The sequence below is a fragment of the Mus pahari genome, chromosome 8, assembly GCF_900095145.1.
Source record: "Mus pahari chromosome 8, PAHARI_EIJ_v1.1, whole genome shotgun sequence".
NCBI classification, from domain to species: domain Eukaryota; kingdom Metazoa; phylum Chordata; class Mammalia; order Rodentia; family Muridae; genus Mus; species Mus pahari.
Window position 1 is genome coordinate 53,565,670 of NC_034597.1, and position 18,246 is coordinate 53,583,915.

Here is an 18,246-nt window from a genome sequence, read left to right on the forward strand (position 1 = left end):
AGACTGGGGCTGGAAAAAAATCTCTGGGCAAGCCCGGGGACTCCGGACTCTTTACTGTGGGCCCAGGGAGGGCAGCTTTGCTACTAGACTCCACACACAGGGCCCGCACCAGTCACTATAGAACGCACAGCGCTGGCGTTTACCAAGCGGGTTGCAAGGTAAATACTGCACGCCCACTGCACTCCACGCCCACTGCACTCCACGCCCACTGCACTTCACTCTCATGGAGAGAGTCCGTCCCCCGGCACCTCCCGCACTCACGCTCGCGCTCGTGCACACGCGCGCATCCCGTGCACCCGCTCGGATCCTCGCTTGGTGGCACCCGGCGCGCCCGCGCTACGCCGAGCGGAGGGCGGGGAGGGCGCGGCCGCGAGAGGGCGCGGCGAGAGGCTACCTCGCGGGGCCGGGTCGTTGCCGAGGCCGGGGACGAGGCTCTCGGAGGGTCCCGGGGCCGAGGGAGCGCGGAGGGCACGCGCGCCATGAACCCGAAGGCGGGCGGTGAGGAAGAGGACTGCGTGGACTCTGGCGCCGAGACCGGAGGGTGAGCGGAGCCCAGCCGGGCGGGGCGGGAGCTCGGTACTTGCGCTCGGGAGTCCGAGCAGCTGAGGCAGTCCTGGGGTTGGGGTGCAGTATCTGCGAGCCAGGGAGCGGCATGGTCTGTGGTTGTCTGGGTCAGGGTGGGAAGGGGCAGGGAAGAACCCCATCCCCGGGACTGCTAGGTGATGGGACCCGAGGTTGAGCGTCATTCCTCGCAGCCCTGTAGCCCCACGGTGCCAGGTTCATCCAGTATCCCCCTTCGGCTAGAGATGCGCTTGCACTTGTTCCCAACAGCCAGGCAACTCTGATAGCTTTGGAGCTCCAGGCTGCTGAAGAGGAAAGCAGGTGGAGAGGGTAGGACGCCGGCACACGAAAAAGACTCTGAAGCCTGGCTAGGAGGACTTTATATCTCACTTATCCTGTGCTGCTGAGCGGCCTCTCCACCCCGCCAGCCTGGGGTACCCACAGGATGCTGTGATGGGGTCTTGTGTGCTTCAGTGGACTCAGTAATTAGCTCCAACCTTTGGAGGCTAATTAGTCCTCTCCCAACAGCAGTTTTCCTGAGTAGGACAAAAGACGGAATGCATTTTCAGAAACGAATGTCCCGGAATGGTCTCCACCCAGCCCGTATCTAGAGGATTTTCCTGTGCACAGTCAGCACCACAGCCAGGATACAAGTGCTACCCCAGTAGGAAAGTGTGTCTTTTCCTATCTAGAGAAGTCCTGCTAGAGGTCAGGGGCTACCCAGACTACAGAAGACCTCGCAATTCCTGGAAGGTGGAGAGGTTTGCAAACTAATTTTAGGATTTGGCAATTGAGAACAGGGAGGGAAGCCAGTTCCAGAATGGACCTATGTTCTGACCTAACCCACGAAAGCGTCCCCCAGCTCTTCCTGCCTCGAAACCCCACCCCTCCTTGCAGCCTTCTTCACCAGCCCTACCCTAAATCTGGACCTTCATTCTTCCCTACACAGTGGGCTTTCTCTTGTTACCCATCCATGGTAACTGTGACCGAGGAGTAACTTGATTTGATGGCCCCACCCCTGGCCACCGTTGCTTTTGCTTCAATTCTGTTGGTGTGACAGTTGTCAACTTAGTTTATTTCCTGATTTTTTTGGTGCTGGGGTTCCAACCTAAGGCCTCACAGTCGTAGGATAGACAAGGATTCTTTCACTAACTCACACTGCCATTATATATCAACCTTAGTTGACCATCTTTGGCTTCCCTCCCCTCCCCCATGGTTAGCTGAACCATGAATAGAAGAAACAAAGCAAATATTGCCAGCTCTGTTATCACTTCCATGAAGCAGTCACTGTCCCACTAATTTTCAACGTGAAGAGCTCACCTAAAGCAGATGTTTGCCCATGAGCCTTGCCTTGGAGAAGAGGAAGTAGCGCTGTGTTTGAGGGGTGTCTTCACCCCAAGAGTCAGACTAGTATGAGAGCTACTAGGACACTTGGGGTGAGCTAGTTAATATGGAGACACCCACACTTCTATTTCCTGCTTGTCATTAAAAGAGTGTTGCTGTAACAAGACATTGTTCAAAGAACTCTTATTATACCACTAGAAACCATAAATTAATATGTAAGATGATATTATTTTATACAGAAGCTTCTATTTGTGTCCATTAACCTTTCGTTTGCCATTGACCTCTGCGTGGTTTGAATTTTGATTTAGCTATCAAGAGTGCTGTTAATAGTTGACTTGTTTTTTCTGCTGTTTTCCTTCTATCCAAGCTGAATAAGGAGCACATAAAGCTCACTCACTGAATGTTTGCTACTTGTTGCTGTTGTTGTTGTTGTTGTTGCTGCTGCTGCTGTTGTTGTTGTATTGTTGGAAACCGGGTCTCATGCAGTCCAGGTTGAACTTGAAATCACTAAGCAGCCGATGACAACCTTCAGCCCTGATCTTCCTGCCTCCCTTCCCAAATGTTGGGTTTACAGGCATGCAGCCCATGCCAGGATTTCCTCAGTAATGTCCCTCTCCCTTCCAAGTGTTTACAACTCTTTTGTCTATCAACAGCAGGAATTGAATGTGGCCTTGGGTTGTTAGTTCCTCTATACTGGCCACTTCTCCTCAGGTGTTTCTTTGCTCTCTGACCTTACCACCCTGGCAGGTTTTTTCTGATGCCTTACTTTTGCCAAAGTGCCCTTTCTGCCAGCTCTGCCCTTCTGCCTGGCATGCCTAGCTATCAGGTGAAATTCTACTCCCTCTCTCAAAACCCAGCTCAAGTGGCCTATTCACTAGGATGTGTGTCCTTAATTTGGGGTCCACAAATGACTTCAAGGCATACACAAAATAATTGACTTGGTAAAGTTTTATGAGAAGAAAAACATTAATTAGGCTCTCAAACTAGCTCATGATCCTTTCTAAGGGAGAGGATGTGGGATGTTTCAGCGTCAGCAGATGCAGTCTGAAGATGGGCAGTCAGCCACTGGTGTCTCTGGAGTTCAGTGTGGAGGTCTAACATGACAATCTCTTTGGAACTGCCCTTGAAGTCCTGGGAGAGATGAACTCAGTTGAAGGTCACAGTGAACATTTACCTAGCACCCACAGTACGCTGTATTTCCAAGCATCCACATGCTTCCTTGGCTCTCTGAGTCCTTAGCCAGTTCAGCTTTGAGAAGCCCTTGCATTGAAATGTCAAGCAAAGGCAAGGAAACTGATGACAGAGCCCAAGAAGAAGAAACAGGCTGTCCTGGGACCAAGAGAGAGTTAAGTTTGGGAGAAACAAAGATCAATAATGACCAACTGAGACTCTCATTAAAATAAGGACTGTGAAGTGCCATTTTATAAATGGAGATACTGAAGTGAGGCTTTGGGAGTGGAGGGGTGGAGAGAGAGAGAGAGAGAGAGAGAGAGAGAGAGAGAGAGAGAGAGAGAGAGAGAGAGAGAGAGAGCAGACTGTAAGGAAAAGATGAATGCTGAGGCATTTTTCTGGAAAATTATCCAAAGGGGTAAATGAGGTGAAGTCCCTAGTCAGGGCTCGGATGGAACCATCCCTGTCCACAGAAAGGATTCTACTTCAAGGGAACAATAAAGATGCAGGAGAAGACATGACTATACATGATATTCACGTTCTGAGGAGGTGGGTTTCAGTCCACACATAGATGGACCAGCTTTGGGTAGAAGAGGGACAGGGGAAAGAACAGATGAGGCCTCCACTCTGGGTAAATACAGAGCACAGAATGGAGCTCTGACATGAGTCCGATGGGCAGTACTGAGTGGGCGCTCACGAGGAGGCAAGGGGCGACTTGCTGCTTTTTTCCCTGCAGCCCGGGTACCTAGGATCAGACAGAATCCCGGGCTACTTGTAGTCCCCACAGATTGGGAGAAGAGTGTATGTGCAGAGAAGAACACAAAGCAAAGGACTCTGGGATATCGCTTGGGTTGATTTTCTTTCTGTGTGATCAGAGAGATGGTTCTGAGAAACACTGGGTCCTGCTGGCGGTGAACAGGCTGGGCTGGTCATTTTGGAAGTTAGAGTCAGCCTGCTTATGTTCGAGTCCTGGTTCCACTTAGGAAGTCTGAAACCGTGAGCCCATCACTTCCTCTCTCTGCCTTCGGACCCCACCCCCATACAATGAAGACAACAGTATCTCTGAAATCGTCCTTGTAAAGACTAAATGAGTGTGCTCGTTTAAAGCCTCTGGATTGGTGCCTGGCATCAGTCAACCCGAGCCCCTGAAGCTCATTTCTCATCATATCGTTATGACAAAGAACTCTCCAATGGCAAAATTAAGAGTTTTGTAGGATAGCAGGGGTGACATCATAACCACAGGCTCTCGTTTTGTTTTGTTTTGAGACAATCTTACTATGTAGCAGAGGAGGTCCCCAGTTGCAAATACCCCTGCCTCAGCCTCCCAAGTGCTGGGATTATGGGCATGTGCCCTACACCAAGGGCATTCTTTATATCCAACAGAGTAGACACTCAGACGTTTCTAGACATTTAAGGAAGCTGAGCATTATTCAGAACATCCAGCCACACCTGGGAGTTGTCATTGCTATTGTACCACAAATAGGATGCAGCACCTCAAGGGGTTCGTGGCCTATCGTCCCGCAGCCCAAGTCTTCAGCATGCTTCTCACTTAGTAACGTCAACTCTCAAGGAACCATTTCATCTGTAAGCAGTCCTTGTTGCTTGGAGGAAATGCTGCCTTTTCAGACCTACCTTCCTAACATGGGCCAAGACTAAAGGGCAGACTAGTATTCTGTGACAATAGATGTCCTTTGGAAGCAGCACTGGAAAATGAGCCTGTGCTTCTGTCTGCTGTTAGGAGAAACTAGCAAGCTATTGCTAACATTGGCAAAGTAGCTTATGACACAGAATTTCTTCACAGAGGGACACACAGTTCCTTGAAAATACAAATAAAAGCCAGTTCCTGCAATGACTGTATTTAGTGAGTCTTTAAGACATAGCCTCTACCCTGTCATGTCTAGTATATTCCTTCAGTAGTTTGGTCTGGCACTGGCACTTCCACCTCTGTGTCAGGTATCACTGATCTTTAGGCTCATGTAGTTCCCTTTTAGGGAACTGCAACCAATGTCCCCCGCAGCCTATGAAAAGAGGCAAGAACTGAGGAGTGAGACAGGTACATGGGAGAGAATGGGTACAATAACATTTTTAAATGGGTCAGCATTTTTAAAAAGGAACTCTTATAGGGAATGCAAAATGCCCTTGTAGTATGTCGATATACTACACACAGGAGCACATCGTTTGTGTCCAAGGCCAGTTAGCTCCATTACCATGGCATTCAGTTTAGTGCTCTGAGAGTAAGTATAGATGTTCATGATACAGGGAGCCAGGCATGTGCATCAACAGAGGGAGCCATGCATGTGCATCAACAGGAAGGTCAGTTTTACAGAAAGGTCAAGGTCAGTTGTTAGGCCATAGTTTTCTGGAAAAGAGAATTAGAAAGATACTCATTTTTTTTAACAAAATGAATTTATGGGCAAATTATCTAGTGGACCTCCAGCAGAGGTGAACCATCTTAATTACAGAATGTCTTCCCCCATAATCCCAAATGCATGCATTTAACATACAGCCTGGATCATAACTAACTTTTTATTAGCACAAATATTAATAAAACAATATTTGGAATATATACCAGGTATGAGAGAATAATCCTTGTATTAATATATGCCATCTACAGTATATGTTCAAGAATGTTACATCTTAAGATTAACCTCTTAATCTTAATTCACCTCTAATGCTTCATTCTGGAAGGCTTGCATGTCAAATGCAGAGCTAGCAGGGGACCACTTTGTGCTAGGAGACCAATAAACAAAAATCTCAAGTTGTCCCCACCCACTAAATAAGTCTGGGGAGCACAAAGTCCTTCAAGCAGTCTAGAAAAGTATCTGACTGCTTTCTGAAATTATCTTATTCTATTTCTTCATACAGTTGTCTTAAACTTTATAGATTGTCTTTCCCTGGCAGTGCCATTAAATAAACTTATTTAGAGTATGAGCTACAGGTTGGAAATACCTTGACTCAGTCTGTATTCCCAATCATGGTAATTTCTCTGAGGACAAGAAAGGAAATGCAAAGCTTTATTCATAAATATCTCATCGCACTGTACTCTGCAAACACGAACGACCAAGAACAATCGTGCAGCAATTTCCAAAGAGAAGGGCTGAGTGAATTTAGGGGCATCACTTCATCGAAAGTGGGAACCACGGGGGGGGGGGCTGCCAAACAAGGCACTCAGATGGTTTACCAAGAAAAGAGCAGCACTTCAGAGCTGTCATCCTGTCGTTATGGCAACTATGCAAATCACAGAAACTCAGAGCCAGAGGCTGCAGAGCAAGGTGAAATTTTAGATGCCTCTTCTGTCTGATTGGTTTGAATGGGAAAAGCTCTGCAGAGCTGGGCACAGGTCACCCTTCACGGAGAAAGGGGTTCGTTCGTGTTTTAACTAATGAGCATGGACGCCATTGAAAGTCAGACAGGATCAGAGTGGAGCTGTGCAGATTGGCCGCTGCATGAAAGAAATGGAGTTCACAAATCTGCCAGAGGCCGCGTCCAGTCGGCAAGCCTGACCCCATCATTGCCATGAGAGATTTAGGGGGACCCTGTACAGGGACGTCCTTTATGCTAGTGCTTATCCTAAAATACTACCAAGGCACTTCAGGGTTGTTAACTGTGGCTTTGATGTAATACTCATTCTACATTCATATCCATCTGCATGCAGATCTTTACAACGCCTGCCTGTGTGAATCCCATCTTTGGTGAGCCCTAGCTGAGAAGACTGGCACCTTTTTGCTGTAGTAGGCAGAGTCATACACTCCCATGTCAGATTTGGATAGTCACGCAATTTCCGGAATGTCTGGCCATCCTAAGATGATCATGGTGTGGTAATGGAAGAGCCTTGGTGATGAGCCTTGCTCATCGAATGCTTGCTGGGCATTCTCTGTACTTATATAATTAGCTTTCTCAGTGCCAGCCTAATGCGTTGTTTCTGCTCTGTCTGGCATCAGAAAGAGTTTGAGGTGCCAATGCCGGGTGCAGAAATCCTGAGTTTCAGGATGTCACCAACCCTGGCTGCTTTCGTTTCCCTCAGCCAAGGTGGCACTGTGCCCTCGCCCAACCCATCCGTCTTTCTAGCTTGCTCATTTCCCATCCACTCAGCCCAGTGGGCCCAAACCCTTGTCCTTCCTCACTTCCGGGCGTCCTTACAGATAGTACCCCTTTCCCTTCCCAGGTGGAAAGTAACCAACCAGCGGGATTTAGAATCACCTAGGAGACACAGCCCCGAACATGCCACGAAGATGCTACCAGAGAGGTTCAGTTGAGCAGGGAAGACCTCTCCTGCATGTGGGTGGCACCCTCCCACAGGCTGAGGTCCTGGGCTGCATGAAAACAGAACCAGGAGGAAGTATTGCACACCAGCTTCCACCTCTCTCCACTTCCTGTTTGTGCACAATCTTTGCTCTTCCTCCCCCCTCAGACCCTTGCTCCTTAAGTCATTTGTATCAGGTATTTTGTCACCAAAACTGATACGACAGATAATAAAATAGAATTAGGCACATTCGAGTGCAGCTTATAAAGAGATCCATAAATCTCTTTAGCAGTTCTTATTCTATCCCACTTGAAAGACCAATGATTTTGACTACTGAAATGTTTTGTCTAGAAAAGAAAGCCCATGCCCTTCTCCTTCCATTTCATTTCTTACCAATAAACCGGGGCATCATCTAGTTTGGGCACTGTAGTAATTTTAACACATAAAAAGGTAATCTTTCAAAAAAGTCTTATGTGCAATTTTTAAATGTGGTAAATAGGGTGAAACTGGATGATCAAACAAGGCAACTGGGGACTGAGGTGAAAAAAAAAGGGAATATGTACCTATAAAGTTAAACTTGATGTAGCGGTTTATTTGCATAGCTACATCCCCTAACTCCCAGGCACTGTGAATCCCTCCATCCCTAGATTAATTTCCTCCTGAGAATGACTTTGGGGTGCAAGGCCAGAAACAGCTTCTAAACCAAATTCTTTGCCAAAAAGGAAAGTCTTCACAGCCCTGCCCTTGGGGCAGGAACGTGGCTGACGAGGCAGGGCGGGTCCTTGGCAGGATTCTACCTCATAGTGACTGACTGCCAGCCACGGAGTGCGCCACATAAAACTCACACAGATCGATCACTTCTCAACTCTCCTTCCCCATCGCAGGCCACATCCTGTGGCTCTCCTACCCAGCAGGCCTAGGAATGGAATCAACTGAGGTGCCCTGTGCTGAGCGTCCCTGCTGTCCTGTGGGTGCCTTCCTATTCCCAGGCCAAGTTCTAGCCTCCTTCCTCGGGGGCCCTCCCCATCATGTCAGCAAGGAAGGACCCAGCGGGGCTGAGTGAACATTGGGAAAGTGTCCCTTGACGGGAGTGTAACCTTTTGGGGAGTTGTGAATCTGTTGAAAACTTGGAGGTTTTCTCACCAGAAAAATATTCAAAAACTTTACAGCAAATTCAGAGGGCCTGAGATCCACATAGAATGACTCGTGGAGCCCATGTGAAGGCCCCAGTTTTGTTCCTAAAATTCAAACATAGTGTTGATTTGCACAAAAGAAGCCTCAGCACTGTTTTTCACCCGTGACAGCTTTAGCAGGCAAAGGCTACTACCCAGTCACCACTAAGGAAGCTTTTAGTGCAGGTGGTTCATTTGGATAAGGGAAAATGATGTCTAATTCTACTTACATCTTCTGTTTCAGGTCCGACTACAGCCACCTGTCCTCCACCAGCAGTAAGTATTCTTTGAATGTCCTTCAAGGTTGTCGTCTAAATGTTTAATTGAAGTATAATTACATCACTTTCGTGCTTGCTCCCCTCCTCCCCACCCCTCTCATGTACCCCCAACTCCCTTCCAAATTCAGAACCTCCTCTTCTTTACCCATTGTTGTTACATATACATTCAAACAATCGATACAGAGCCTGGTCAGTCCATGCGTTGCTGCATGCATATGTTTCTGACCACTTAGTGCTGGATAACCATTCAGGTAGTTCACCCCTGGAGAAGGCTGATTCTCCATCTCTCAGAAGTTGTTAACTGTGTGTAGACCCTCGGCTAGGGATGGGGATCCCATTAGATTTCCCCTATCTATGTTGAGATGTCAACTGTCATTGGGATTGTTCCTATCTTGAGAACCTGCCACGCTGTTGAGATTTCATGGGTGTAGCTTCCCTGTCATAACCAGAAGGCAGAGTTCCACTCATACTGCCTGGTCTGACTTTTACACTCTCTCTGCCTCTCTTCCATGATGTTCCCTGGTCCTTAGATGCAGGCACTGTATAGTAGATGTATCCGCAGGGGCTGGGACCCCCCCCCCCACAGTCCATTGTTCTCTGCATTTTGACTAGTTGTGCTTTCTGTAATGCTCTCCTGCTGCAAAAAAGAACCTTCTTTGGTTGGGGTAAGATCTACACTTAACTGTGGGTATAAAAGTGAATGTTTAGAATATAGTTAGGAATTGTGCTGGTTTCGGAAAGTGGCAATTGAAGGTTCTCCTCTGAGATGCATAATCTGACTAGTCACTACATTGTATAGTACCAGACATGATTTTCCTCCTGTTCAGTGGGCCTTGAGTTCAACTAGACAGCTGTTGGTTACTGTTGATAAAGTGCCACTGTCCCGCCTGTAGGGATATCTTGTCATGCTGGAATTGCTGTGGCTCATAGGTGTCACGGCTGGGTAGAGCAGTTGGCCGCTTGTGTCCCTCCACCTTCTAGAACTATGAAAGCTAGTTCACGGGGAAGAAATGTTCAGGTCAATTCCATCTCAAATCCTCTGGGTCTTATATCCACTATGTGTGGTGTCTTCAGCAATAAGGACTTCCCATCAGCCTCTGGAAGGCAACCAGAGGCAATAGCAATAGCATATATTGTTTGAAAAGAGCCTTGAACTCCCCTGCCAATAACTCAATGGGAAGTTTCTTCTGCCTGATACTAGGTTTTGGTTAGATAGTCTATGACTCTGGATGGAGTGTTGGAGCCAGCCCAAAGTGGTCAACTTCATTAAATCCCTCTCTCTCTCTCTCTCTCTCTCTCTCTCTCTCTCTCTCTCTCTCTCTCTCTCTCTGTGTGTGTGTGTGTGTGTGTGTGTGTGTATTGTGTATATATGTATGTATTTATATTTATGTGTGCACATATACTTGTATGTTTCATATGTAACTTTAGGTAAATGTAAAATAATAATTCCCTATGCCCCTTGTCAAACATCCATGATGTTATTTACCCCTCCTTCCCCCGTCTCACTGTATTGTCACTCCTCAGTTATAGACAATTCCCTCCTCATTTTCCCATTTCCCCTCCATACCACCTGTAGCTTGCTACCCCTATCTAGAGCCCTTTCACACACACACACACACACACACACACACACACACACACACACACACCATGGTTCTTTTCCTTTCCTGATTTCTGCAGTTCTCCATATGATATTGCTCACATTTGAATATTTGGAGCCAGGAACTGCAGATAAGAGAGAAGACATGGCATTTGTCTATCTGAGTCTGGGTTATCTCACAAAATATAATATTTTCTGGAACCATTTATGTACCTGCGAATTTTAGGAATTCATTTTTTTACCATCTAAGTAGTATTTCGTTATGTATAGGTACCGTGTTTTCACTGTCTGTTCATCAGTTGGAGGACATTTAGGTTATTTCCATGACATAGCTATTGTGAATAAAGGCAGCAATGAAATGGCTGAGCAAGTATCTGTCGCATCGGATGTCATGTCCTTTGGCTGAGGAGTGATGGAGCTGGGTCTTCTGGTGGACTTGGTTTTAGCTTTTTGAGAGTTCTCCACACTGATTTCCATAGTGGTTACACCAGTTTTCCATCCCACCAACAGTGGATGTGGGGACCCTTCCCCCAGATCCTCACCAGCATTTGCTGTCAGTTGTTGCTCTTTGGCATTCTGACTGGGGTGAGATGAAGTCTCAGTGGTTCTCATTCGCAGTTCCCTAATTGCTAAGGATAATGAATAAATACTCTTTTGAAATGTTCCTTCCTCGCTTTTATTTCATCTTTTGAGACTCCCATTTGGATCCAAAACCCGTTTTTAAACTGAATCATTTGTTTCCATGGGTCTTTGTTTGGAGTTCTGTATAGATTCCGGATGTTAATCTTCTGTCAGAACTGTGGCTGTTAGGAACCTCTCCCATACTGTGGCTGCCTCCCCACGCGACTGATGTTTTCCTCGGAGGTGCAGAAGCTTTTTGGTTTTATGAAGTTCCATTTAGCAGCTTCAGACGCCTGAGCTAATGGGAGGTCTGTTTAGAAAGTCTTTTCTGCATCTGCACCTTGCAGGTACAGACTGTTTTCTTCTAGCAACTCAGAGTTTCAGGTTTCATGTTAAGGGAGTGTGTGTGTGTGTGTGTGAGTGTGTGTGTGAGTGTGTGAGTGTGTGTGTGTGTGTGTGCGTGTGGGTGTGTGTGTGAGTGTGTCTATGTGTGAGTGTGAATGTGTGTGAGTGTGTGTGTGTGAGTGTGTGTGTGTGTGTGTGTGAGTGTGTGTGTGTTGCTATATCTGGAGTTAATTCTTGTGCGAGGTGGTAGGCACAGGTCTTATCTATTTGTTTCTTTTACAGATGCATATCCAGCTTGCCCAGTAACATTTATTGAACATGCTACCTCCTCTTCAGTGTATATTTTTGGCATGCTTGTCAACCGCCAGACAGTTTTATTTATATTTGTGTCTCCTAATTTGCTCTATTGGTCCATATGTCTATTTTATGGAAATGCCATATTGTTTTATTGCTATGGCTCTGTAACATAGCTTGAAATCTCGGACAGTTATTCCTCCAGCATTGTTCATATTGCTTAGGGTTGCTTTGGAGGTATTTTTTGTTTGTTTGTTTGTTTTGCTTTTTGAGACAGGGTTTCTCTGTATAGTCCTGGCTGTCCTGAAACTCACTCTGTAGACCAGGCTGGCCTCGAACTCAGAAATCTGCCTGCCTCTTCTTCCTGAGTGCTGGGATTAAAGGCATGCGCCACCAGCTTTGGGGGTATTTTGTTGCTGCTGTTCTTCCATACAAATTTTAGGGTGCCCTTCTCTATTTCTGCAAACGTCATCACATGGGTTTTGATTAGGATTGGAGTGAATCTGTAAATCACTTTTATTAGAATTGTCATTATCACCATTTTAATTCTACCAATCCATGATCAAGAGATATCTTACCATTTTCTAATGTCTTTCTCAGTCTCTGTCTCAGAGGTAGGTAAAGTTTTCATTGTCCAGTTCTTTATTTCCTTGGTTAGGTTTATTCCTGGTTATATATATTTAAATATGTATATAATATTTATATATGTATATATATGTATATATATATTTAAAGATACTATTATGGGAATCTGTCCATGAATGACCTCTTTCTGAGTGTGTTTGTTGATGGTGTATAGAAAAGCTACTACTGATTATTGTAAGTTGATTTCATACTTTGCCGTCTGGCTGAATTGTTGGTCGTTTCTAGACGTTTTTGATGGAATCCCTGAGATCAGTCTGCAGATAGGGGCAGTTTGACTTTTCTGCTCTTGTCTTATTGCTCTAACTCGAACTTTGAGCACTGTATTTAGAAGGAGACAGCCCTGTCTCATTCCTGATTTTAAATGGATTTCTTTGAGTTTTTCCCATGTAGTATAATGTTGGCTATAGGTTTCCATATATAGCTTTATTGTGTTAGAAATGTCTCCTCCAGTCCTACTACTGCCTAGGCAAGGCATGTTGGATTTTGTCAAGTATCTTTTCTGTATCTATTAAGATGATCATTCAATTTTTGTCTTTAAGCCCACTTACATTATTTATTATTTTAGGGACTTAAGTTGAGCAATTCCTGCATCCTTGGGATAAAGCCAACCTGACCATGGTGAATGATCTTTTTGTTTTGTTTGTTTTGTTTTATTTATCAAGACAGGGTTTTTCTGTGTAGCCCTGGCTGTCCTGGAACCCACTTTGTAGACCAGGCTGACCTCGAACTCAGAAATCCACCTGCCTCTGCCTCCCGAGTGCTGGGATTCACGCCCGGCCTGTGAATGATCTTTTTAACCTACACCTGTATTCAGTTTTCAGATATTTTACTATAGATTTTTCATCTATATTGTTGGCCTATGGTTTTCTCTTTTCTGTGTCTTTACTGATCTTGGCATTAGAAGACTGCGGGATTTAGGGAAAGAGTTTACAGGCATTCCTTCTGCTTCCTTTACTTTCTGCTATAAGTGCATCTAAGCCTGTGATTTTCTTGGGTGTTTCAATCTCTTTATTTGTTGTTGACCTACTTCGGTAGTTGACCTCATCTTAATTTGACTTTGGTGGTTTAGATAAATCTAGAAAAAACACCCATTTCCTTTAGGTTTTCCAGCTTAATGGAGCACAGCTTTTAAAGCATTCCCTTATACAATTCTGAATTCCTATGGTGTCCGTTGTAACGTTTCCATGTCATTTCTGGTTCTGTTAACTTGGGTCCTCTTGCTCTATTGGTTAGTTAGACCAAGGGTCTATGGATCTTGGTTATCTCCTCAGAGAAGCCGATCCTAGATGTATTCCTTCTTTGTGCTGTTCGCTTCTGTGTCGTTAACTTCTGTTCTTGTTTTTATTATTTCTTCCATCCAGTGGATTTGGGCTTGGTTTGCTCTTGTTTTTCCAAATCCTTGGATTGCATCAATAAGTCATTTGTTTGTGCTTTTCCTGATTTCTTTTTTCACTGTCAGGGCTTAGAGCTCTAAATTTCCCTTATAGGAAATTATTATGAATCATTTTAGTTAGCCTGTGTCTATGTGTTTAGCACAGAAACGTTTTCTTGGTTAACTGTTTGCTTGGGTAGAATGAAGTGTCCCTTCTTATCTCTTCTGATTAGTATTGGTTTGAAATCTACTTTGTCAGATTTTTGGATGGCAAAACCTGCTTGCTTCCTGCTCCTGTTTGTTTGCAATACTTTTTTTTTCCAGTTTCTCAGCTGAAGGTGTTGCCTGTCTTGAAAGCTAGGGTGAGTTTCTTATAGGCAAGAGAAAAGTGGGGTTTGTTTCCTCATCAATTTAGTTAGCCTGTATCTTTTGATTAGAGAGTTAAGGCCATTAATATTTAACTATTACTAAAAATTGTATCTTGGTTGCAGTTGTTTTATTGGGTTTGGACTTGAGAGGTTGTTTTGCTGTTTGTGGTCTTAGCTGCCCTTTGTAGGTTATGATTATAGCTTCATTCGTCTTCCTGGCAGTCTCTTGGCCAGTTCAATTCGTCTTCTTGCCCAGTCCTCTCTTCAGTCCAAAGCATTGCTTCCATTATTTTCTCTAATACTAGTTCGGCGTGTAGGAATCATATTAGCTTATTTGCATCATGGAGAGTTTTTCTTTCCGCTTCATCTATGACAGATAGCTTTCTGGTTGCAGGAGTCTAGATTGACAGGCATGGTCTGTAGAACTTGGCGTCTCTTCCTCCAGGTTCTTCCAGATGTGGAAGTTTCCATTGAGGAATCGAGATTGTCTTAGCAGTCCTCTGGAGCGCAGTACCACAGAGAGCATCTTTGTGGTGCATGCTTTGATAATGAGTAGGAATCTCCCAGGAAGTCTCTTTCCAAAGATCGTAATGTGGGAGACTCTAACTCTGAGCGGGAGGCTCTTCCCAGCCCCTTAGAAATGTGACTCCTCTCCCCGTGGAAGCCCAGCCAGGGTTAGGGTTAGGGTTAGGGTTAGGGTTAGGGTTAGGGTTAGGGTTAGGGTTAGATATGGGGATAGATGTGCCCAAGCTTTATCAGCATCCTGTAGGCCTTCTAGGAACAGCCTCTTCAGGATGTTCACTCGTTCCTTGACACTGAGCGCTCCAATCCCTGCTGTGTGAGGAGGGCTAAGAGCTTGTGCTGCCTCCATGTTCAGCTCACTCCTCTCAGGACTTCTCTCACTCACACTTCTGTCTCTGCAGGCAAATCTCCCCTCCCAACTTAAAGAGGACACCCAGTTCTGGAAACTCCTGGGAAGTGTGTTACAGCAATACCAACACCAACCGAGGCTGTAATTAGACAAGCTAGCTCTTATCTCTCCACTTCAAATCTAGCTGAAAGGACTAGACACTTAGAGATACTAGAGATTATACTGAGTCTGGGCCCAGCTAAGCAAACACTCTCACTGAGATATGTCTCCCACCCTGGATGTAAACATTTCTATTAATCCATCTTTCTATTTTTGGAACTCCTGGCTTATAAATGATCGTTAAGTATGGTAACAATGAACAGAAATATGTTTTATACTCAGAGTAAACTCTGAACATTGAAAGGTGCTTATACTCATTATAAAAAATATAAGTAAATATGAGCGTGAGGAGTGATGCCTCGTGTCTAGACAGGATTTCTAGTGATTAAAAACATTACATCAAAGCTCTTCATATTGATTGAACATTTGCTTTAAAATTACCCAAAACAATTGTCTCACGATAAAAGCCTTGACTTTTTGATTTGATAAATACTCAATTGCTCTGCCCTCTCTCCTGATCCTGTTAAGCTTTCAACTCTAAGTAATTCCCAAATGGAGAGACACTTAATTGGCTCATTATGTTCTAGCTTGGTTCTCCTCCACAGTAGGGACTATGAAAAAAGCTGAGCCTCTAGAATTGTAATTTAGTGTCAAACTTTACTCGGTTATTAAGGATGGCTGCCATGAGCAATTTCTGATCATTGTAGCCAACTGAAACTAAAGCATCGCCCCCATGCCCAGTTATTAAAGCCATTATAATCATGAGAACAGTTTCCCGCTGGCTGGTGCACAGCTAAGCCTCCAAACTGCTCTCCAGACTGCCGTTTTCATTCCTCTTTAACCCAGACACTACTATAGTTCCTCAAGAAGAGTTTCTCTAAACTCCCTGCCTACAGCCACTGCTGGCTTTGTTCTCTCATTGCAGTCCTCTGGGTCACAGGGAAGCACCTCTCCAGGCAGTGAGCGCGGCCATTTGGTTTGGGTGTTTCCCTCTCCTTCATCTTGCCATCTGGGGTTGAGGGTCTTAGATCAATATTAAGTCACTGTTCTTCCTTCACCTGAACTTATGGTGTTTGCTCCTCACTCAGGAGAGCTCCCCCCCCTCCCCAGTGTGTGTTTCTATCAGGAAGTAGAAGAAAAATAACCATTAAGCAAGTAGAGATGTATTATTCTCCTCCAGCATTAAAATGAATGCAGCAGAGGAGGCAGTGCGGATCTGGGGAGTCATTCTGCGGCACCAGGCTCCATCCTTAAGGTTTCCTGAGACTTACAATATGGCTACTGCCACTACAACATCCTTAGTCTCAATTTAAAAAAAAAAAAGTGAGAGAGAGAGAGAGAGAGAGAGAGAGAGAGAGAGAGAGAGAGAAGAGGAAGGCCAAAGTGTTACCAGAGATTTTAGGGTTGAAATTTGGTAGCCCAAACAAGCCAAGCTTAGCCACCCATCCTCAATTCTCCAATTAAAGGACACAGGTAACAATGAAAAGCAGAGAGAAGGGTTTGTTTGTTTGTTTGCTTGCTTGCTTGCTTGCTTGCTTGTTTTCCACTGTGGCCACCACAGTGGAATGAGGAAACCCAAGTCCGTGAGTTAAAACAGGCCAGAAGCAAACATAACCTAGCCGTTGGGTCAACGTGTGGCTCTGCCCATCACTGTCTTGGCTCCAGTCTCTCCTATAATCCTTCTAGGAACTGTTCAGGCTTTCTCCCTGGGGACCCAGTTCCTCCTCTAGCACTAGGTTTCAGCCTTTCTCTCCCTGCAGTAAAAGACTGGGAAACTCTAATCTCTTGAGCACTATCGTGTCCATAGTTCCCACAACCAGAAAACTGTGGAGCTCCGTTTCCAGCCCCAGTCTTTGCTTTGAAAGTTTCCCCAAAGACATTGCCTGGTCATTTTTTTGCACCTTGAGCCAGCTCTTTGACAAGTGTTCCTTTCTAGTCCCCAGGGTTCAGCAGCCCTTTCCTGATAGTAAAGAATACTGGGGAGTCACAGCTGGCCTGCTTCAGCTCAGCACCTCGCCTGTCTGACGGTGCTCCTAACCAGGAACATAAATCTTGCCCCACCCACATGCAGAAGGCCCCTTGGGAAGTCACTGAAAAGGAGTGCACTTTCTGAAAACACTTTCTAAAATTAAGTCTAAAGTCTGCCATGGAAAACACAAGTGTCACCATGGTGCAATATGCTCTTCCAAGTAGATTGTTAAAATCACATCTCCCATAACCATGATGATAATCATACTCAAAGGGCAGAGTAGGGACAGGATGACAACTGTGTCATTGTCCTAAAGATTCTGTTGTAGTCTCCATCATGAGGACTGGGTATGGTCCCCCTATGTGATCAGTGGGTTCAATTCCTGCTGTATACATGTGTAGGGAGAAGAAAGGACAGCCTGATCTTTTTGCTTTCTTTGATCCAGAATTCTCAGAATGAAAATCTGAGGAAATAAACATGTGTGGGTCTGTAGTGTTCACTCCAATGTCAGGGCTGAAGGAAGGAACCCTAAATGAAATAAATAAATAAATAAATAAATAAATAAATAAATAAATAAATAAAAACATAACTGCTTCCAGGTAAGGTGGGTGAGGAGGTTAATTGTATATAAAAGGGAGAATACAATCAGGGGCATAGGCAGAGACACCTGGAAGAGTCCAGAGTGAACATGACCTTGACCCAGGCCATGTGAGGAGAGGGAAAAAGGGAAAGGGGAGAGCAAGGAGACCAAGAGACCAAAGGGGTAAAAAGGACCAGCATAGCTAAAATGGCTAGAATATACAGGGAAGAGCAGCTCAGGGAAGGACAGCCCAGCTCCCTGGACTGGAGGGTATACCCCCAAGAGGACCCTAAAACAGGGACTGAGGGATGCTGGGAGATATGATCAAAAGGAACTTCAGCTATTTGTCTTGAGTTTGAGACCTAACATCCCAGCCTTTTTGTTGATAATAAATGATAAAGGTAATTTAATCTTTTTTATGACTACTTCCTGCTGATACTGGGGCACTACTGTTGTTAAAGCTACAGTTAGTCAGGCACCATCACCAGAGATCTGAGGAAGATAAGTTATAGCAGGAGGTATAATCTAAATGGCCTACACATCAGTGAAGATGACAGAGACTTTCCCACTACCTAGACAGTGTCCGAGGCTCCCGTGGCCTCAATGGCTTTGTTGGGGGCAGAAGTCAGTTTTCAGCTGTCACACGGGACACCACCCAGTCTTCAGCTGTCCCACGGGACACCATCCAGTCTTCAGCTGTCGCACAGGGCACCA

The 18,246-nt window shown here is 45.2% G+C and overlaps 1 protein-coding gene across 2 annotated transcripts in view; it reads left to right on the top strand.

Annotated features, from left to right (window-relative positions):
• The first annotated feature begins 440 nt into the window (after window positions 1-440).
• The window catches only part of Fam124a (family with sequence similarity 124 member A), a 57,872-nt gene continuing 40,066 nt past the window's right edge, over window positions 441-18,246 (top strand). Inside the window, exons 1-3 of one of the 2 annotated variants that reach the window (XM_029541988.1) lie at window positions 441-541; window positions 8,735-8,770; window positions 9,131-9,132. In XM_029541988.1, coding sequence (XP_029397848.1) covers window positions 480-541; window positions 8,735-8,770; window positions 9,131-9,132 — 100 coding nt within the window. In that variant the 5' untranslated portion in view covers window positions 441-479. The remainder of the gene's footprint in view (window positions 542-8,734; window positions 8,771-9,130; window positions 9,133-18,246) is intronic. The other variant, XM_021203993.2, reaches the window with a different exon arrangement.